The sequence below is a fragment of the Suillus fuscotomentosus genome (genome assembly GCF_016647785.1).
Source record: "Suillus fuscotomentosus strain FC203 chromosome Unknown F5891scaffold_14, whole genome shotgun sequence".
Lineage (NCBI taxonomy): Eukaryota > Fungi > Basidiomycota > Agaricomycetes > Boletales > Suillaceae > Suillus > Suillus fuscotomentosus.
The window spans coordinates 713,468-734,890 of record NW_024539526.1 but is presented as its reverse complement, the minus strand read 5'-3'; the positions used below and the strand labels follow the sequence as shown (position 1 = coordinate 734,890).

General features: G+C 45.7%; 7 protein-coding genes across 7 annotated transcripts; 4 read left to right on the top strand and 3 right to left on the bottom strand.

The window, feature by feature from the left end:
* Positions 1-1,099: 1,099 nt before the first annotated feature.
* Positions 1,100-1,982, top strand: F5891DRAFT_978221 (uncharacterized protein; the record flags this gene model as incomplete). The annotated part of the gene is made up of 2 exons (XM_041376771.1): positions 1,100-1,675; positions 1,725-1,982. The coding sequence occupies 2 exons, from the start codon at positions 1,100-1,102 to the stop codon at positions 1,980-1,982; spliced, it is 834 nt and encodes a 277-aa protein (XP_041228772.1).
* A 588-nt stretch (positions 1,983-2,570) lies between these two features.
* On the top strand, positions 2,571-3,868 carry F5891DRAFT_978220 (uncharacterized protein; the record flags this gene model as incomplete). The annotated part of the gene is made up of 6 exons (XM_041376770.1): positions 2,571-2,726; positions 2,788-2,897; positions 2,955-3,123; positions 3,309-3,429; positions 3,524-3,627; positions 3,668-3,868. 6 exons carry the CDS (start codon positions 2,571-2,573, stop codon positions 3,866-3,868), a joined length of 861 nt encoding a protein of 286 aa, XP_041228771.1.
* Positions 3,869-4,612: 744 nt separating this feature from the next.
* F5891DRAFT_1276729 (P-loop containing nucleoside triphosphate hydrolase protein) lies at positions 4,613-10,123 on the bottom strand. Its single transcript, XM_041370244.1, has 27 exons — positions 9,466-10,123; positions 8,956-9,416; positions 8,601-8,905; positions 8,444-8,552; positions 8,349-8,384; positions 8,284-8,296; positions 8,128-8,227; positions 7,945-8,074; positions 7,880-7,896; positions 7,798-7,825; positions 7,724-7,736; positions 7,631-7,673; positions 7,513-7,578; positions 7,147-7,462; positions 6,939-7,095; positions 6,857-6,886; positions 6,620-6,803; positions 6,502-6,564; positions 6,409-6,452; positions 6,230-6,351; positions 5,924-6,180; positions 5,842-5,873; positions 5,723-5,792; positions 5,629-5,665; positions 5,447-5,581; positions 5,317-5,400; positions 4,613-5,264 (listed from the first exon to the last, which is right to left on the bottom strand). The coding sequence occupies exons 1-27, from the start codon at positions 9,623-9,625 to the stop codon at positions 4,728-4,730; spliced, it is 3,549 nt and encodes a 1,182-aa protein (XP_041228770.1). The 5' UTR covers positions 9,626-10,123; the 3' UTR covers positions 4,613-4,727.
* A 295-nt stretch (positions 10,124-10,418) lies between these two features.
* On the top strand, positions 10,419-13,112 carry F5891DRAFT_1020977 (permease for cytosine/purines, uracil, thiamine, allantoin-domain-containing protein; the record flags this gene model as incomplete). Its single annotated transcript, XM_041361153.1, has 14 exons — positions 10,419-10,522; positions 10,633-10,675; positions 10,726-10,893; positions 10,958-11,067; positions 11,119-11,316; positions 11,363-11,448; positions 11,501-11,606; positions 11,660-12,065; positions 12,134-12,174; positions 12,287-12,353; positions 12,407-12,544; positions 12,600-12,703; positions 12,755-12,813; positions 12,866-13,112. Exons 3-14 carry the CDS (start codon positions 10,735-10,737, stop codon positions 13,108-13,110), a joined length of 1,719 nt encoding a protein of 572 aa, XP_041228769.1. The 5' UTR covers positions 10,419-10,522; positions 10,633-10,675; positions 10,726-10,734.
* A 1,575-nt stretch (positions 13,113-14,687) lies between these two features.
* On the bottom strand, positions 14,688-15,785 carry F5891DRAFT_978217 (uncharacterized protein; the record flags this gene model as incomplete). The annotated part of the gene is made up of 5 exons (XM_041376769.1): positions 14,688-15,068; positions 15,126-15,260; positions 15,308-15,357; positions 15,439-15,541; positions 15,609-15,785. The coding sequence occupies 5 exons, from the start codon at positions 15,783-15,785 to the stop codon at positions 14,688-14,690; spliced, it is 846 nt and encodes a 281-aa protein (XP_041228768.1).
* A 347-nt stretch (positions 15,786-16,132) lies between these two features.
* F5891DRAFT_978216 (uncharacterized protein) lies at positions 16,133-17,303 on the bottom strand (the record flags this gene model as incomplete). Its single annotated transcript, XM_041376768.1, has 5 exons — positions 16,133-16,210; positions 16,270-16,470; positions 16,528-16,685; positions 16,739-16,883; positions 17,016-17,303. The coding sequence occupies 5 exons, from the start codon at positions 17,301-17,303 to the stop codon at positions 16,133-16,135; spliced, it is 870 nt and encodes a 289-aa protein (XP_041228767.1).
* Positions 17,304-19,466: 2,163 nt separating this feature from the next.
* On the top strand, positions 19,467-19,661 carry F5891DRAFT_947854 (uncharacterized protein; the record flags this gene model as incomplete). The annotated part of the gene is made up of 1 exon (XM_041374766.1): positions 19,467-19,661. A coding segment is annotated over one exon (195 nt), but the record flags the coding sequence as incomplete, so codon positions are not given.
* Positions 19,662-21,423: the final 1,762 nt, after the last annotated feature.

Below are 21,423 nucleotides of genomic sequence, written 5' to 3'. Positions count from 1 at the left end.
GAGAGTGGTGATGAGGGAGGAGGAAAGTCCTAATGGACTTGAATGGAAAGGCCTGTGGCGAGGGACGTTACGGAGAGGGAGGTAAACGGGAGAGGCGAAGAGTAATGATAGATGAGCGGCAGTTTAAATGGGTGACGTCTGTTTGGGGCGTGTTAAGCATGAGGCCGCGCCTGGTTTGGTGAGCGTGATAGATAAATGGGGCGCAACGTTGAGATCCCCCTGCGATAATGTCATTATTGGCTTTTCTACGGTTCAGACATAACCCGAGCTGTATAACATTTCATTTTGCTTATGTTTCGGGTACCCCTAAATGGAAAAGGCGGCGAGCCCCATTACCGCATTGAGAGATAAAGTGATCGATTCCGGTCTGACACGGCTTTCCAAAGAGGAGTTACTTGCTTAGGAATCCGAGGGCGGCGGCCATCAGTCAGTGACAGACTGTAGCAGATCGACCTTTGACTGACACAACTCTGTTAGACTCGCATTCTATAAGAAATTTCCGAATCGTACCAATGATTCATGGTGCAACAGGGCGGGGGGAGGTGACTGCCGCGGATGTAGAAATACCACAGGGCTGAGGGATTGGATGATGTGTGCTTACCAATGCCCGAAAAATGGGGGTATGACATCGGGAGACGATCATTACAGATTCGTTTTGACATAATACATGTGATTTGGGGTTAGCTGCGGCTACAGCACGACAAAGTGCTGCGGTTTAGTATCCAGACGTTCTAAACGTTGCGATTAGTGGTGGATAGCCTTTGTTAATCGAGGGTTGAAACATTGCAAAGTCGGCCAACTTGTTCGTGTTGTAGCACATTGATATCGCGTGCAGTCCAAGACTAGTAAAAGCACGTGAGTAGAACGCGACGCGTTGTGGCAAATCGGAACATCGGAGTTCTAATAAACACGCATCATTTAAAGAGAGTTTACCGAACACGCCTGTACAACTTGTTGTCTTACATTTTCTAGCCGTCACATTCAACCACGCGCATCAAGCGACTCCCAGCCTACACTGCCTACACTGCCTCCTTAGCGCACTTTTTTCCATTGCACGATTCACAGCATTCTCTTCGCCTCGTTGCTCATTCAAATATCAATGTCCGTTCGCTCCTTCACAGTCTTCCAGGACACCCCAACCGAGATTCAGAAGATCAGACATGTTAGCGATAAAAATCTCGTGACAACAACAGCTGCGGATGCTGCTGCCACATTGCTATCAACCCTTGCCGCTATCGAGAAGGAGAACCTTCATCCGCTTACGGGTGAACGCGCGGCCCAAACTACCACAAATGCATCCAAGAAGCGCAAGACAGCAGTTTTGGTAACAAAAGTGGTGGTTCCTCCGCCGTCTTCCAAGAAGCAGAAAGAACTCAAGTCGGACTCAAAGAAACTGCGCAAATCTGCCAGTGGCAATGCAAATAGAAGCGATGGGCGTAAAAAAATTCCTAGAGGGTCACGCCCTGTACGCAAGGCTTCCCCTTTGCCAAGAGTTGACGAAGAACAAGAGCTTTCAAGTGCAACTCCAAGTCAGCGAGATCCCGCTCGTCTTATTATTTCCCAGGCCAAGATAGATTCCAAGTGTTACGAGCTTACTGTCTCACCATTGGCAGATGTCTCTGAAGCGTATGACACCGCTACGGAAACTTCGGATCAAGAGTCTGTGTTTGACAAAGTTCGTGTATCCTTTTCTGTTTAACATCATCAATTGACCTTGGTTTCAGAAACAGTCTGTTGAACCGGAACTTCGCCATTACTTCTCTCCCGCAATATCGCACGCCTCGTTACCATCTGACCAAGCGGATGCTACTCCTCTTGCTTCAAGGGCCGCTTCGATACCGAATTATCTACTCCAGAGCGCAGACAAATTTGCTCGGCATTTACCTTTTCATCTCCGTCGCCTTCCTCGAAACGTTTTAAAGAAGCTTGGTCATCCCCAAACAACAAGACAAACGCCTCCCATTCAGAATCATAATATCTGACATATACCCCGTCGTGAGCCCTTTGAGCTACTACTATATTGACACCTGCACACGTACAATTTACTATCACATCTTACCCCAATCTCATGTTCACATCCACCACCAACCTTCTTGTCAATAGCATTTTTTTCTTCCTATTTATACATTCCATCATCGCCGACATTATACTTGGGTCACATCGGGTCACATCTCGCTTGCTATGCTTCGGTCTGGTTCACTCGCTTTGGTTTGCTCGTTGCTTTGTGCCCCCAGAGTATCCGCATTGTTGGACTCCTCAAGCATTTATGTATTACGCATCTCGCATCAATCTATCTTCAATTCAAGAGATTGCCGAAGAGTCTCGATACGTCTCGTTTCACTTGAATTTAGTTGTGTGCACACTACGAGCTCACTGAATGTCTTCAGATGTTACTCAGACCAGAACGACTCCTTAGCGAGTTATTGGTCATGATGACAATTATCTGCATCTCGCCAATATCTCACAACTCTCAACATTGACTTGGCTGAGCGATAGGCATATCAGGAGCCCCGCATATATTTTTCATCTATCGATAGAGCTGATGGCGGGAGTTTAGAAATGTGAGCGATATGCATGGAAAGCGTGCAGTCAGAGAACTGCGAGTTGTGGGCAACGAATGCGCCCTCCCACCACTTGAGCTTGCCATGGGTTTCATCAATAGTATCATCCAAAACCTCGAAGTCACTCATGAACTCAATCTCACGCTCACCAAGCAGCTCATTACCGTGAGTATCCCCAATGATTGCGGATTCAATCTTTGATTTGTTTACGTAACCTTCTCCATAGAACAATGACTTACTGCCTGTCGAGTCAGAGACACGCACATGGCACGGATCCAACTACGTTGCCTTCTGGATGGCCGACATGTTTAATATAAACATATGGGGGATTGTATCGTACGCCCACCGTCACCATTATGATATCATTTGCCTGTGTTGAATGAAGTTTCCAAGCTCCATAATTCCAACTAGGAGTGTAGTGGTGGCAAGCCCGGATATGCGTTGGCCAGGTTACGGCATTGCCACAGCGTTCCTTGTTCTGAAATGCGCGTCCTGGGGCCATCATCCATGTGACGTTCCCAATTGTGAACTGCACGAGTTTGTGGATGTTTTAGAGCCTGCGGTGCGTCTTTAATGGTGCTGATATGGCATGGTACGCGTTCCTGCCTTCACACCGATGCGTGAGCATAGCATATGGTGTGGTGTTCAAGCTAGCATCGGTGGTTCATGTTCGTAATGCTCAGGGCGATGTGGCTTAGCATTAACGCCCTCCGTGCGTTGCATTCCACGTTTTCTGTTTGTACTCAGCTGAGGCTGGGCAGTACCAAATTCGATGCCAGCATCTTGTGGAACGGATACTCGAGATTTCCTGTGCTTCTTCTTCTTTTAGCTCATTTCGCTGCCGGTTGTGGTTCCCGGTGCACAAGGTGTAAGTGTGCCCATCCCTTCTTACGAATGTGGTCATGGAGCGTCCTTCCTCAGCCACCACCTCTTGCTCGTGATATCCATCCCAATGCCTACAGCCTCATTCACATTCCTCATATGGTGCATCGTGAAAGCTCACGGAATCGGTCCGATTGTACACCAACATGCCATATTGCACGGATCAAAGCTAAGCTGGGCCATGGTAGTTACTAGTCAGTTCCATGTCATGCATCGCTAACTAGGTGACGCTTGTCACGAACGCACTGGAGATCCCCTCGCGCGCTCGCACCCCATCGGCCGCGCTATACCCACAACTATCCACATGTCCTCTCACTGCATCATTTATGTTAGGTCCGAATCCTCGCCCGCTGGTCATCGCAGGTAACAGTGTACGGGACAACCATCTGGTCTCCCATGGAACTTTTGGGAAATTCCTTGAATGACAATCCGTCGAAAGCGACGATATTGGGGGTGTTGTTGCGGTATCCCAGGAGCTGTGCTTATATCTGACGCGCTTTGGCCGCGCCACTTCACGTCTTCCTTTTTGCAAGCATTGTTTATGGATCTTGGCATTATTCGTGATTGCGCAGGTAAACTCGCTTCTTATTTTCATGTTTGGTTGCGATTCTGATGCTTCCTCTCCCAGATGAGGTGCGTCAAATATAACATGTGGAACGCGGTTCCTAAGACTGGTTTTCAAGCCCGGAACTCGGCGTCGGTAGGATGCGATCTGACCGCACTGTTCCCTCGTTTCATCGCTGCATGAGCAGAACTTCCGACGGGGCTGGTATATCGCTGCTACCATTTGTCTCGCCATGTGTCCATGGAGCATGCATGATGAAGAATAGTAACGGATTTACTTCTTACCTCTCTGCACATAGCATGTTCCAGAGCTCCATAGCTGGGGTCATGGTGTGTAGGCAATTCTGCTTTCTGTGATGATTCATTTCAGCGTTTCAAGCTGAGACAAACAGCAGAACCTAAGGCCTAAGGTTTGGATCTGGTTGGGTCAGGTAGGGATACAGTTGTAGTTCAGGCAGCTATGGCAACCGGCCATGGGGTTTTGCTGATGGGCCGCCACCCCGTCCCGAGCATACACCCAGACTAAGTCACAGACACAGACCTGGTGTTTGCGTAGACTTTTACCCAGACCGGCCATTTCAGACTCGTCCTCCTGGAGACGGTGTATACTCTGCAACCAGTGTTTGCTGTGATTTGGCAGAACTATGAAGTCTGTGGCTCGCTATTGTGTAAACACAATTTTCGTGCTACTTTCTGCTACTTTCTGTGGAAAAATGTGATTTACTGACGCCTCTTTTCATTTGAGAATAACTTCGCCATCTCTTCAAATATATTCACTCCATGGTCATCAAGAACATGGACGGTCTTGTCAAACCGTCTGGCCTTGCGATATCTCTTCGTTGCTTGCTCGAACTCTTGAGCATTGAAATAGGCCTCAGCGGCTTTAAGATCATCTCCTGCTCGAACGTAGCAATCCGCCGAGTTGCGATAATACTGGAGCTTTTGATTTCCTGCCTCAGTCGCCCCACAATCAGTAAAGGCATCGGCAGCCACGTTAAAGGCTTTTTTTTGGTCGCTGAGTGAGGCCACTCTGACACTAGAACGTGCGACTTCTCGCAGTCGATATGCTTCACAGACCTTCACTTCACGACGAAGCTTAGCACGCTTGAAGCAGTGGATAGCCTGCGAGTAGCTCTTGTGCGAGAATAGTGAGTGCCCGAAGGATGCCCATTCTTCCGCAGTCGAGGAGACGGCTAGATGAGGGACATTGGTGCCAGGGGTACAATTCTGGACCTGATTGCGAGACGTCCAGAATGTCTGAAGGGAAAGGATTGTCAAATCAAGTTACGCCGACACACTGCAAACGTACACGCATCGGGTCTGATTTATCAGATTTATCAACGATCCACACGTTCTTCCTTGCTCGAGTGATCCCCACATAGAGAAATTTGAGCTAATAAAAGTAAGCCGGAGTATATTTCGAAGATCGGTGTATCTACCTCGCTGCAAACCCCAGCGTATCGCGCCTTGTCACGATTGAATTTCGTATGTCCTCGACTGTCTACCACATCGAGAACTACGCGCCATCGTAACTGATCTACAACAGAATCCTCGAAAAAGTTGTACAACAATACCTGACCGAAGTCAGACATCCATCAGATAGCAAACTTAGCCTTCTCACATCATTGAATTCCAGGCCTTTGCTCTCGTTAAGGGTCCTGCACACATATGTGAACATGAAAACACAGAGTAAAGGTAGTCTTAATACAACTCACATAATCAGTCCAATTTCACCAACTTGGTCTCGTAACTTTTGACGTGCTGCATCGTCACGCACGAGAATGCCTAGATGCCTTGTCAGTGAATGAATGAGGCCTCTAACCAATTACTTGACATTGCTGGGCTCCGAACTCAATGCGACTACCGCTGGAAGAATCCTCAGAAGGAAAGGAGGGATACCGTCCAGGCATACTTACCTCGCCCCAAACAAGAATTGTTCATAACGAACAGTGTCTTTATCCCAACCGGTAAAAAATACAGGCTTCAACCCGTCAACCACCCCTTTTTCTGGCTGAAGTTTATCGATTGTGTCGGGCCAAAATTTTGTGATGAGTTCGATCACAGAGTGCGCGCAGTTGACGATGCCACCGTGCGATCTGTAGTTAGTCGCCAATTGAAATGTCGTAGGTTGATGAAGACATGGTCCAGCGGAATTGGCCGAGATATTCCGCTGCTGCTCTGAGGTATCAATTCAGGCCCGAGCTAATTTACTATCTGCTGACCTCCTCATTGTAGAGATATGCTTTCAGATCATCGAACCTGAAGGAACTCCCTGCAGAGATTGTCTGTGCGGTGTCCCCAGTCCAGAATAAACCGTCTGGATTCCTGCACAATTGCCTCAACACTTTAACAGAAAGTTATAAAGGGATTTCTGTCAACGAATGATGGAGCGGCTACTTACAGAGTGCGTCGATCAGAAGGTTGTCTTGTGCTTCGTCGACATATCTAGTGCAGGTGGTCAGTGGCAAGATGCATCGGTGGGGATAACACATACAGATAATCGACCTGCTGACCGGGGAACCCCCGGCCTTGCAGGACTTTGAGTATCGCGTGCGTGCTGTTTAGGCATATATCGTGACATTACGTAGATGAGAAGAGAGAAAAGGTCGTACCGGTCTGCAACATCATGATGACGTCGCTGCCTCTTGATTTTCGTATAATGCTCGAAGATATCATACAGGATTTTCCTCTGACTCGCAAAATTTGGGTTAGAACGATGAGGAAGACAAAGGTAGTGTGGGCGATCGAGAACTCCTTCAGGACAGTTCAGTGCGTGTCCGGAGCCTTTAACCACACCTGTATGTATATTCAGGAATTGTCAGTATCAAGGTAATGCAAATAGTACACACCCATGAATTCGCTGAAAACCAACCACGGGTCTGATGGGGCAGTGTCAGTACTTCATTGTCATCACAAGATAAAAGAAACTACTGAGGTTCTTAGTGAGGTTCTGCGAAAAATGAGGCCAGTACTGATTTGCGAATACGTCATAGGTGACGAGACTGTCATGCGCCTCAGCATTGTTAATATTGAAGAAAAGCCCTCGGACGTCCTTGCTCAAGATATCTGCTGCGATCATCTTCACCAGCTATATAAATGATTAGCTCGAGAACTGTCCGGATGACGGATTGGGACGTACTCGATCGAAAGATACAAAAAGAGGAAAGTGCTGATCCTCAAGTTCGCTGTATTTCATGGGTATATTCTTCTGTGATTCGGGCAGGTCGTCAAGATCAACAAGGCCCTCCTGAACACTTTTTGTCTTCACTCTTGCAAGTTCCTGTAGGGTATAGCCTGCTAACGCCAGAGATTCGAGAAGCTTTGTGTAATACTCTTCCACTTTCGTGGCGAGCACTCCGGATTTGGTGACGAAGATTTGGCGTGGCTTCGGCATGTCACTCATCTCCCAAGCTCGCTGAATGTCGAGAATCTTGAACAGCATCGTTGTGGTTTTTCTAATCGGGTGTGATAAATAAGCTACTCATATCAGCGGCAGGACGCCTACCCCGTGCCGCTGCGACCCAAAACGTAACATGACGTGGTACACTCAACAATCTTTTTTTCTTCAGGTCTGAACCAACATCCATCAGTAAATTTATCTCATTGGGGCAGAAGTAACTCGCGTAAGTATAAAGACGTGCTGTACATCTTGGTTTGCGATGAGACCTTTTTGCAAAGATGAGAAGAGGTGGCGAGCCGACTACATGATTACTCACTATGCAGGAACGCCTAAAAGACAAGGTTATCAAGTCAATATTCACATGCCTATAGACCGTATTTATAAGCTTACTTGCGAGAATGTGACATATTTCTCCAAACTAGGAAATCGTTAGATGGAAACCAGTTTGTACAAGGATAGCGAAAATTCATACACAAGCAAAGAGTGAAGCTATGTCATGGATCAATGACAGCACAAACGACAACTGAAAAACTCAACGTAGTCCATGTCCTTGTTACTAAGATTAAGTAGGCTTCCTGGACATTCTGGCTCTGGTTCAGCTGATGGGAATGATGCAGGCAGAATCGCTCCGTCTGTAGAAAGGACTGGCTTATTCTGAAAGATACATCTGTGCCAACAATCATTCGCTGAATTGCATCAAGAGCTGAAGAATGTCCTCACCTTTTACGATATTCTTCGCCCTTGCGTGCGAGATGGTTACCCAAGGCATCCCATATTCTACCAATCCGATCATGCGTATAAATGCCGTATACCTTGATTACTGGAGTTCATATGAGTGCTAATGGCGGACAGATGTAATCGCTCTTGATAGCTCACCTTGTGTTTCGGACTGTCAAGACTCCAGTCTCAGTACCATGCTCGATATTGATGTTAGGACCTACCTTTCCATCCTGGTCAGGGACACAATCGATCTGGTACTGTGAGAAAAGGTCGGTACATCTTCTGCTCTGAGCGACATGTGTGAAATTACCCTTACTACTAATCGTAGGCCACTGGTCATCTTGGCATAGTAGATAGGTATACCTGCACCCGGCCCATTAAGTTGCTTGTTGTTATCATCAGAGAAGTGACCCTTCGATAGTTGTCTGTGGCAATGATAAGATCATTGCAGCGAAATTCATCAGAAGACAGACTTAATCTGCTTGAAGATGATCTTGAATATCTCCTTATTTGCTCTACGGAATTCAAGCAACTTTTTGTAAGCCTCCGTAGATATGAGGATTTGCCACGCTCCGAACTCATCCGCATTGTCAAAGTAAAGCGCAGACTCCATAGGCTGCACCATTTGGTACGTATTGGGTTGGTCGGTTGGGCTCTCGACATCCTCGGTTAACGAAACTTCAGGCGCAACATCTTTGGCAGACTCTTCCACATTTGGGAGGAGTGAGGCTTTGATGTCGCCTGCCAATTCCGTCTTCCGGAGAAGCGAGAAGTAGAACTTACGGAGAGCTGTCAGGGGAAACGTCAAAAAGTAGCGAATATACTCACCGAGAGAGCATTTTTCAGCTCCGCAAGAATGTCAATAGACAATGATGCAGCCCCCTTGCTCGTGAGAGGCACAACCACACCAAGCCTCACGAAGGGTGATGTGTCGATAGCTACATGAGCTTTCGGGCGATTACGCTTGCGCATTTTCTGAGGCTCTTTCTTCTTGAAGAATCTATTATCAAAGTCGACGTCGAAGAGATCAATCTCGTCTTCAAATGACCCTGCACCAGCAAATTTCATAGTGTTCAACGCGCAAAGTACAGGTAAAGCGCGCTCGATGAAGCCTCTGTGACGGCCGATGTCCCTTGAAATATCTCTCGCTAGGGATTCAACTGGCAAAGTTAAAAAGTACATAGACAGATTGTCTAGCATTTTTCTCGCAATGGATGCTGGATATTCTTGAGATTTTGTTGGAAAGTCTGTCATGATCTGTGATATCATTGCCTCGCGGCGATCCCAAACTGTTACAGGGTCAGAGCTGATGGCGCTCGAACAAAGTCTGTGAGATACCAGAAATGATATATGCAAAAATATGGGCTGATGACAACATGTGTTCGACCGTGGCTTGTAATGCGGTTGCTCCTGAACTTGAAATTACGTCCAGATGATGCAAGGAAGCTCTGAGGCCTGCCTCGTTGGTTATTCGATCTTTAGAGAGTAAGTCCAACATGAAGAAGAGGAGTTTGTGATAATGAAGTGGTTCTAGGGAACTTGGACTTGAGCTGTGTCAACGATGGTACAAAGGAGTGCCTCGAAACGACTATGCAACGAGGTCGTCCTTGTAGTATCATGTCGACCGAGCGCTCTGTCTGAATTTCCAAACAGGTTGGGGCGCAAAGAGTACACCCAAATTCGACACCTGCAGGCAACCAGAAGCCGCACATGAGCGATAAACTTGGACCCTCGAATGATCCCAGATTGTGATAAGAAGTCGACCCTACCGGTGCTCGGCTGCCCAGTCCCCGACTCAGCCAAGATATGATTCGCAGATAATTGTACATGTAGTACGTCCGAGGTAACAAACAGTCAGCAGACATTCGAGTCAGTCCTAGGCCCAAATTTTGAGAGAGTCGCGCTCCTCCTATGCTGTGGCTGATCGCAAGGCTCGCGAGTCGGACGTTTGAACCAGTGATTGAATTGGCCGTTGGCGTATTGAAAGTCGGAAAGCGGCGACGGCTCCTGCCTATTCTAGAGACTAGCGGCAGGCTTCAGCCGACCTTCAAGCTTCAGGGCAGGCTTTTTCATGTTGCTAGCTGAACCGACTTAATGAAAACCGGCTGCTCGACTTGTGCTCGTGACGGTATGATTCTCTCTCTCTGAGTCTGACGACGACGATATTCCAAAATTCGCATGCATATGCACTTGACCTTCACACTCACGCCGTTTCAATCAATCATCTTGTTTTAACCTCGCAGGCACTCACAGGCGAGCGACTGTGGCATGCCATTGCAAGTTATCTCCGGGCCGATACGGAGAAACCTCATGGAACGCACTTACTTCTGTTGCGGTACTTTCTGCAGGAGTCGCCGAAGTTAAAAATTCCTGGCGGGCGCATGTTGAAAACATACTCATAGTTCTGTTAGCTGCTGCTCGTTACATCTTTCGATTGTTCATTCATTTTTATTAGAAACGGAGGGCGAATTTTGAAGACCTTGACGACTTAACGTCTGAATCATAAGGAGCTGCCACTTGTAAGTTGTAGTGGCCGCCTGGTAGCCCATGTGAAAATGGGTGTCAGGGATATCAATTGCCGCCGCGTGGTGGCGTTACTAGCCATGCATGATAAGCATCGGGTTAAAGAACTGCGAGTCCGAGCGCGCGAACGATGATAGCGCCCTCTTACCATTTCAACTTGTCATGGGCCTGCTTAATAGGATCGTCCAAAGCTTCGAAGTCACTCATGACTCCAACCTCACCATTACCGAGCAGCTCGTTGCCGTGAGTATCCACGATGGATACGATCCCTCCCTGCATGTACTAACGGCAATTTGCTCTATGATAGAACTACGATTTGCTGCCTGTTGAGCCGGAGAAACGCACATGGCGTGCATACAACTACATCGCCTTCTGGACAGCGGACACGTTTAACATAAACATGTGGATGATCGTATCGTACGCTCACCATCATCATTATTTTGGTCGGTATTAAATGAAATCTCCAAGCTCCATGATCCAACTAGGGATGTCGTGGTGGCAAGCCTGGATATGCGTCTGGCTGGGTTATGGCGTTGCCGCGCCTTTCCTTGTCCTGAATGCACGTCCTGGTGCTATCTTCCATGTGATGTTTCCAATCGTGAATCGCACGAGCTTCGGGATGTTTGGGAGTCTGTGGTGTGTCTTTAATCGCGCCGCTATGGCATGGTGCGCCTTCTTGGCTTTACAATGATGCGCGAGCTAAGCAACATAGCATATGGTATGGCGTCCAGGCGAGCATCGGAGGTTCCTGTGTGCTCGTAATGCTCAGAGCAATGTGGCCTAGCATATATGACCTGCGTGCGTTTATCATTTTCTGTGGTAATCATATTCAACTAAAGCTGGCCGGTAGCAAATTCGATGCCCGCGTCCTCTGGAACGGACACTCGAGATTACCTGTGCTTCTTCCTCTTCTGGCTCATTTCGCTGCCGATCATTTGGTTCCCTGTGCACAAAGTGTAAGTACAATCACATCTTCCCATGAAGACAGTTATAAAGTGACCTTCCTCAGCCGCCACTTCTTCCTTGTGACACCCATCCTGATGCCCATAGCCTCAATCACATTTCTCATATGGTGCATTGTGAAAGCTCACGGGATCGGCCCGATCCTGCATCAACCGTCAACACTGCACGGATCAAAGCTAGGCTGGGCTATGGTGGTCAGTTCGATGTCATGCATCAGTAACGAGGTCACCCTGGTCACCAACGCACCGGATTTCGCCTCCCGCGCTCGCACCTCATCCGCTGCGCTATACCCACAACTGTTTGCAATTCCTCTAAGTGCGGCGTTTGTAAGTTTGATCGGAATCCTTGTGAGCTCGTCGTCGCAGGCAATTTACGGGACAGCCATTTGGTCACCCATCGATCTGTTGGGAAACTTCTTGAATGACAATCCGTCGAAAGCAACGAGATTCGGGGTGTGTGATTGTGATATCCGAGGAGCTTGGTCTATGCCTGACACGCGTTCACGTCCTCCTCCTTGCAGGTATGGTTTATCTCAGCATCATTCATGCTTGCACAGGTGACGTGACGTATTTTCTTTGATATTGCGAATCTAATACTTCTTCTCCTAGATGGGGTGCGTCAAATAACATACCCTGACTCCAGAACGGGCCCCAAGCTGACATTGGTTACCAAGCACGAACATCTGCGCAAATTCAGTGTCGGCGGGATGCGATTTGACCGCACTGTTCCCTCGTTTTATTGTATGCATATCCGGTGTATATTCAGAACTAACATACTCAAGAACCAACCGCAGAACATCCGACGTGGCGGGTATATTGCTGCTACCGTTGGTCTCGCCATGTGTCCATGGAACCTCCTGAAAAATAGTAATGAGTTCACTTCTTACCTCTCCGCATATTCAGTGTTCCTGAGCTCCATTGCTGGGGTGATGGTATGTAGGCGCTTCTGTAATTGTTCTTTTCACCATTGTGAACGGGTTGCTGCAGGTGACAGAATACTACATCGTTCGCAAGGGTCATTATAATGTGAAGGACCTCTATAACACCACAAAGGGCAGCTGGTACTGGTACACGTATGGGATCAACTTCCGGTGAGAGTTTTGATTGCCTTGAAGTGTTCAACCCTGACAAGTGCTATTAAGGGCATACACCGCGTATATATCTGGGATCCTTATTAACGTTGTCGGTTTTGCTGGAGCTAGTGAGTTGCCCCCACGGTCGTGATACATCAATCCTGAAATGTTATTTCCTAGCTGGGCGCACAGTCCCTCTAGCAGCTACTCGGATATATGAATTGTCCTTCTTTACGGGCTTTGGAGTTTCTGCAATTGTCTATTGGGCATTGAATCGCGTCTTCCCAGTAATCGGTGCCGCTGACACGTTCGAGGAAATCGACGTATCTGGATATGAACGTACGGCGCGCAGTTTACGGGATGTTGAGGAAGTAGACGACGAGACGAAGGACGGGGGATCAGATCATTCTGCGAGCAAAAGATAAGGAATTTACCAAACCTCTGCAAATACCATAAATTATGGAAAGTCAGACAACCGTTGAGATGGGTCGAACTGGCTCTGTGAGGCTGCTACTGGGATGAATGCTTATGCTACATGTTCGTGTGCGAATCTGCCAACCTCGTCTGACTAAGCTTCGGAAACAGCCGTGGGACTCTCTTCTCGTCTCTGTTGCCCATGAGACCCCTAGTCCATGCACCCCCCTAAAAAGAACCGGCACTGCCCTCGACACCACTCTTCCACCCTACTTCTCCTTCTTGTCTCCTCCTACTCATCCTCTTCGTCTTCTTCATTGATATCTTCTTCACCTATATCTTCTTCCCCTGTTTTGTTTTCATCCTCCTCTTCTTCATCGCCGTTATCTTCATCGTCCTTATTCCTTTTTTCTGTTTTGTATGTTTCTTGTTTCTTCGCCAATTGAGTACCCATCCTGGGAGTGAATGCTCTCAACTGTCATGCACTGAATTCTCCTTGTATTGGTCTTCCTTCTAGTGTCTCCAGCTTGTATGAATTGAGGTTTCTTGACTGAATTCAGCGTGGAACCAACCACTTCGGTATTAACTTCTGTTCCGTTTTAAAGGTATAGTCCAAATCACTGCAGTATACTTGAACCAGTTGACCAACTTTGAATGTAACCTCACCTGGCATTCTCTGCAGAACTCTCTTATTGAATGCTGCTCTATGTTTGATAGCGTGCCAGACTATCTCCTCATAACCATCCAGACATTGTTGCTCCATATATGCCATTTGCGCTAGCACGTCTGATTGTCTGAGTATCAACACACTATCTTCAATCCTCGTTCTTGGCATGTTTGCCACTAGGCCAAGAAGCAATTCCTTAGGAGAAAATCTCAGTGCTGCATCAGCAAACCTGGATTTTCCATGATTTGGCTGAGTTGTCTGATAGCAGGACCACCAGGCAAATCAAACAATCAGCTCATCAGATTTTTTCTGAAATCAGGTGGGTCCCATCTGAAATCAGACATGTCCAGGCCCATCATATGCTAGGTACAACAGAGACCTCAGATATGTAGTTCCTCAGCATCATCATGTGTATCATAAAATTCAGATGGTAGAACTGGCAAACCCTCAGGATTTTCAGTATGCCAATATATCAGTACATCATTATGTGCAGACTGTCAATATGTCATAGACTCAGGTATTCAGCCACTTCCAACCTATCAAATTACTCCGTTGTTTCAGATGATCAGGTCCCACTATTATCAGCCAGTCATACACATAGACTATCATATGATCTGGTGCACAGGCTATCAACATATGAGCTATTCAGATTGTCCAACTTTTAGGCTAACAGATGTGCAGGCATACCAGGATGCCATGAATCTCAGGAAGATGTTATATCAAAACTCTCTGTAACTCCAAAGTACACCTTGATAGCCAATCTGTCCCATCAAATACTCAAAGGAGTCAGTAAGCCATCATGTCAAGGTTATCAGGTACTCAGATATTCAGTCACATCTGCACTATCCAATACTCAAGTCATTCCGATGTGCAGGCCATCCAAAAAGTCATGACTTTCAGTACATTACATTACCATCACCCTCAGCCAAACATATAAAGCAGAAAATCAATGAATTCTTGAAATAATGACAAATGAGTAGTAGTAGCCAAATAGGAAGCCATCAACAATATATCAGAGCCAGAATCTGAGTGAGAGTCTTCATCAATACACATGGCTTGACCATTCACACCCATGCCCTTGGCTTGGGCCTGTGCCCGCTGAGTGGGGTGTTTCTGATGAACATCTATGAAAGCACCAGCACCTTTCAAAATCTTCTTCCACTTATGACGAGTAGCACTGTCAATAGACTCCATGATCAGTTTGGTGCTGTGACTCCAGAGCCCTTCAGCAAACTGCTGATGTGATGCATTGGTTGGTTTCTCAAAGGTCCCTGTAGACCACATCTTCCATGTTCGTTCTACCTAAAATTGAATATGAACATGAGTATGAAAATATATTGAGCTGAGGGGAACACATACCACAACAGTTGCAATAGACAAAGCACCCTTACGCATTGCTCGATGATAGTAAGCAGTTGGGAGTTTGTGAATGTATTCGAGATAAAGTGTGAACATGTCAAGGATACAATGGTCTTCAAAAGCTCTGTAGTAAGCCTATCGAAAACATAAGTAATCAGTGCTGTAACAACAATAAGACTTACATCTGGATCTGCCTCGTCTCCGACACACTCTTTCCACATGTAGGGATAGACTGGAGGATTGACAAGGATAGGTTTTCCCCTCTTGTTAATTAACTGGGCCTACTGCGGAACTACATATGCAACAACTTCACAAATATCGCTGGGTGTCCAGCCCCCCTTCTCAATGAACTTTTGGATGACAACTTGAGCACGTTCACCAAAGTCGCTGCGGTAGTCATATGCGCGCTGCATCAACTAAAGAGTCGACAGCAATCATGACAGTGTGCATAAGTAAAAATCAAGCACTTATGATCTTGTATACTGGGTTGTTTGACCTCGAAACTGTGTGCAGGATGTTCGGTATCGCATGATCCCATATTGATTGCATCTCATCAGCGAAATCTGATATGTCCCACATGTTGTCGAGGCAGGAGATGCACTTGATCCACATTGGGACAACAAGAGAATTGAAGAGACGATGGGATCGGGGGAAGGTCATTTTTGGTGAATTTGACACGACCTCGTGGTGCATGTGATGATCTGTTGTCGTTGTCAGTACTGAATTTGTGGAGTTGGGAGGACAAGGCCTTTGTAGCAGACTAAATAGATAACAGACAAATCAGAATGAAAATAATGTTTAATTGAAAAAAACATGCACATGATTAGGTTCTCTTGGCTTTTGATGTCTGTCATTACGGCCCGCCTTTGAGCTCGTGTTGCTGCAAGATTGAAGGTGCTTGGTTGATGATCTTTTCTGAACATATACATTAGTTTGAAAGTTGCCGAAAAAAAAAGACTTACATTGCCTGAGCTAGACCTCAATGCAGCTGTGCGACTATGAGACAATCAATCCAGGTTGGAGTTGGTTTGTGAGCCCTGGATTTCGGGTGGAGGACGTTTGAGTTGGTGCCCAACAACTTTCATCTGTAAGCACATGATTAGTGATTAGTGTGATAGACAGGTAATAGATAGAAAAAATGCACCTTGCGCATGTAGTGTCTATAGGGTTTCACAACCTCCTCATTGCCCTCTTGCTTGCCCTCTTGCTTGACCTCTTGCTCGGCATGCGTCATATTTTCATGTGGGACTGGAGGAAGGGGACCCAAGTGTTGAGACTTGTTGAGCGCACGAGTTGCTGTTGGAGGGATGGAGGCAGACCAGTTAGTGGTCTTGGAAGGAGGATTCTGAAGTATATAAAATTTGTAGTTAATATATTGAATGCAAAATGTAAAGAAACGAACCTTGATTATGTTGATGGACAAGGGAGCCAACAGCGGGTCATCGTCTCCTTCAAGTACAGGTATCTGCATCTTCATGCACTCGTTCAGATCATCTCCAGGATCAGTGTTGTCCTCGAACTCGAAGCTACCTGGATGAATGGTATTGCGAGGCACTACACCTTTAAAATTGAGTGAATCAGTAAAATACAAAGGCCAGAAAATTGGTACGTACTTCCTGCCTTGGCTGTTGGAGGACTTGGCGCAGTGCTACTAGTATGTCTGCGAGAGGCGTTAGGAACTTCCTTGGCCACTACTTGGTGCCAGTTTTGGTGAAGGCCACTTAGTGGTGGTTGAGAGGAAAAATGGAGAATATCAGGCTTAAGTTTTTTGCTGACAGGCCTGCATTTGGATGGTAAGGGTGTGCGCAACAAGTCCATGAGGATGTGTTGACAAGTGTTGATCAACATTGATATGGTGAGTCAGCTGTTATCGAGCGCCTAAGATAGTACTTGCCTTGCGCCTTCATCGTCACTTTGCGCATGGTCCTTGCCCTTTCGCTGTTTCTCTCCAACAACTCCAACATTGTGATCATCATTGCTGTTCTGATCCCATTCCCATTCCCGCTCCTCATCCCTCCTTTCCAACAGGGTCTTCTTCGCAGCCTCAACATCTCCATAGATCTTCTGGGACTTTGTGAGTGGCTGTCTGGGACTTCCTGGTGAGTCATTATCGTCGTTTCTGTCCCTGTCTGTGTTGTTCTCATTTGTCTCTGCTAGAATAATGTCTTCTTTGAGCATCGCGTCAGCTACTTGATCAAGTGGAGACTGATATAAGTCACATACATATGTCCTTTGGTCTGAATGTTTTAGGCTGATGATTGCTGCTCACAGGTCAAGGTTTCTTTGTTACCTTTGATATCAGTGGCCGATTCGCTTCCTTGGCCTCTCGTACATCAGTTTCTGCCATCTCCAGCTCGAGTTGAGCTACAGCATCTGTCGCTGCTGCTTTCTTAGCCTGTTTGGCTTTTCTTGACGTCGGTCCAGGCTTGTTCCTTGGCTTTGGCTTCTTGATGTGGGCCTGCTTCTCTTCATTGTCTTCATTGTCATCATTGTCATCATTGTCGTCATTGTCATCACTCTCATCGCAGAACTTGGTGTTTTGTCTGGATCGAGCAGGTAAGTCCACCTTCCCTGGATGCTTACTCTTGTTTGACGGTCGTGTTGCAACCATTGCTATCGTTAGTATCAACATAGGATGTAGTTAGTGTGATGATGAGCTGTGGCAATGCTACACAGATAGCAACAAGTTTGAGTTCCGGGTAGCTTTGGACTTTACTCAAATTCTCATGCAAAAACTTGGTAAGCTCTTTGACTTTGTAATTATTCACCTTTGTTAACACGTGTATTGAATTCCAGACTATACTTGAACATTATGGATCATAAGACCTCAGAGTTTCGGCCATGCAGGTTCTTCTGTGTCAATACCAAGGGCCCCATTTGTCAATGTGGCTTCAAGACACTTGGTGGCTACTGACAACATTGCAATTCTGTCCATATCGACCCTCCGCATCCAACACACCCTTGTCAGCATTCTTTCGTGCACGACAAGGAGATACCTCAGGGCGCCTACTATATCCCACACCCAGTTCTTGATGGTACATCATGTGATGTCGAGGGCCATGATATACATCCACAGCATCCTCCTCCTGAGCCGCACACTCCACAAGACAATACCTGGAGTCCCTTCTAATCTCGCGGTCACTTTGAGCTCACGGACTTCTTATTTTGGCACAATCAGATGCCTGCAGCACAGGTAGATGATTTGATGCAGGTGCTTGCATCTTTTGAGGCAAACCATGGCTGTCCACTATTCCATAGTGACATGCACCTCCTTGATACCATAGATTCAATCACCTCTCATGATATACCGTGGCAATCACTTTCTCTTCGCCATCCTGACTATGAGGCAAACCTCAACGACGAGGATGTTCCTCCCTGGAAACATGCTGAATTCGACATTTGGTATTGAGACCCTCGCAAACTATTGAAGAACCAACTTTCCAACCCAGAGTTTGTAGATGGCATCGACTATGCTCCATGACAGGTTTTTGGTGAGCACAGTCAGCGTGTGTGGACTGATCTCATGACAGGTAATTGGACCTGGAATTAATGTGTGAGTCAGGTTATTTTAGTTACAGGTCAGTAATACAATATGATTGCTATGTTTTTAGAATACACTTGCTCATGATGATGATTGTCATGGAGCCATGTTCATACCAGTAATACTGGGTAGCGATAAGACTACTGTCTCAGTTGCGACTGGTCAGAACAACTACTATCTGCTATATATCTCCGCTGGGAATCTTCATAACAATATTTGACGTTCACATTGCCAGTCTGTTAGCCTAGTCAGATTTCTTTCAATTCCAACAAGTAAGTTCATTTCTAATATATTTCAAACTTATATGAACTACCCTGTCCTAGCTGAGTGAGGCTACGAAGGTAGCAAGGAGTATCTTCAGTTTCGTTGGCATCTATTTCATGCTTCCCTTCGCACGATTTTGGAGTCTTTTTGGCTGGCAATGCAAAAGCCTGAAATAGTTAAGTGTGCAGATGGCCACTTTCGACATGCTGTCTATGGCTTTGGTCCATATATCACAGACTATCCTGAACAGTCTTTATTATCCTCTGATGTTATTGCTATTGACCCTGACTCTACTTTTGATGATAATTCTGATGAGGAGAATTATTGAGATGATGGAGACTTGGAAGATGCAATTGCTGATGATCAGGATGCTGAGATCATTATCCAGCTGGCTAAAACACCAGGTTTTTATTTTTATTTTTATATCTATTTATTAACTAGCATCATGTTTCTTATTAGCCCTTCATTATCCAACTTGGTTACAGAGTATTGGTCAACACATTGGTGTTTCTCATCTCTGTGACCTTGTGCGTTAATTTCTACATGACCAGCAAAATCCCGACCATCTTATTCCTGGACATGAAATGGATGTGTCCCTTTGTCCAGACTTCAATGGCAAGGTGCGTGTTTTTCATTCTGCAACTGCATCTTTCTATGCTCCTAGTGATATTTGTGGAGTTAATGGTATGCTGCGTTGTGTCATTCACTCAGCATCAACTTGGTGTAAGTAAAGACTACCCGAAGGTAGAGCTGAGGATATAGACTATCGGAATCTATCCGAAGTCTCGGAGAGTGACAAGAGTAAGAAGGACTCAAGTCCAGAGGATGGAAAGAGGACAAACTAAGATGATATTCGAACTGAGGTACTACAGGACATATACATGAGTTTATATACTAAGTGGATAACGCAACAATAAGTAAGCAAAGGTCCAAAGGCTATGTATGAAGCATGTGCAAAGGTTATCAAATGCGAGTCGGAAATGAAGCATGGGTTAACAGATCAGTAATCATACCGGTAATAAGTATAGCCAAAACAACGGGAAGAGGAAATACCAAATAGGCTGTGTTTAATATTAAATGAACAGGAAATGAAATAGGAAGCTTATCGGATATTGGATCAGAAGCGGATCTATGCATCGGACCGGACCGGATCTCAGGGTCCAAAGTCCGGAAGAGAAGCATGAATATATGGGATATGACACTTTTCGTATTTCATTCAACTTCTTTGTTACTAGCAGTAGTAGTAGTAGTAGCTGTTCTTTGTAAAACATGATATGTAATTTTCCCCATATTTATTTTTTGATTTGGTAGAGCCAACTCTAAGTCACCAGTTGGTATTACTAGTACTACTACCCCCTGCAGCATCATTACTAGTATGCCATTACCAAGTTATTCAACATTAATGCCTTCAAAGTTGACTACTACTAGTAGCCCCAACTAGTGTTTCAAAGTCCAGTCACCAGACTGCAAATTGTACTAGTTGCCCTTCCATTGGCCAAAAAATAAGAAACTAATAAAAACTGGTTGAAATTGGTCTGTTGTGACCCTAATACTAGCCTACTATATGGTAGTGTATGATTGTGCTAATTGACATGCATTTATCACTGGTTGGATCATAAAAAACAGTCAATAATTCAGAAAGTTATGAGCATTTCAATAATTGCTCATAAAAGTTATACAAGCCTGTCTGTAATGCTCATAACTTATTCAAATCTTACCTATTTGACAACATAAGAGGCTCAAAATGTTCCTACTGACAGAGTCTTTGAGTCTTAACTGGTTGTGGACCAGTCTACTCATAGACTAGTCTAAAACTGGTTGTAGAACCACAAAAGACTGAAAACATCAGTCCTGGTCCAGTTGCCTCCCAGTACTACTAGTAAGGTCAAAAAAAACTGGACCAGACCAGATTTTACAACACTAGCCCCAATCACGTCTTCCTTCACATAGTAACTAGTATGAAGGATTGTAGGATCTGATACTGCTGCTGTCTTGTATAATATGATTGGCTGAAACTTTGAAAGAATGATACAGCTGATATACTACATGAACTGACCAGTGGAAAGACTGGACTATAGTACTTTATTGATAGAGCTGAATTATCTGACATTATGTTAAAGCAGTTATTATGAAGACTCTGACCTACTGGGTTACTGTGGTACATGTTGCACTGGGATACTATAGCTGCAGAGCTGTCTGCAAGGTCAGACAGGCTGCATATCTGTGTTTATTATTTGTCTGATTTGTCTAACTGACTAATTAGGCTGAGTATCTGCATGTTTGATCTTACTGATGTGTCTGATTGACCAATTAGGCTGCATATCTGTTTTTATGATTTGTCTGATGAAGCTGATGGTTATGAGGTCCTGAAAGAACTGCAGTCCTATCTGTGTTGATATGCTTGAGAGTCACGTGGTCCTGAAATGCTGATATTCTGTATAGCATGTTATGTTTGAGAAGCATGTCATCCTGTAACAATGATATTCTGCTGTA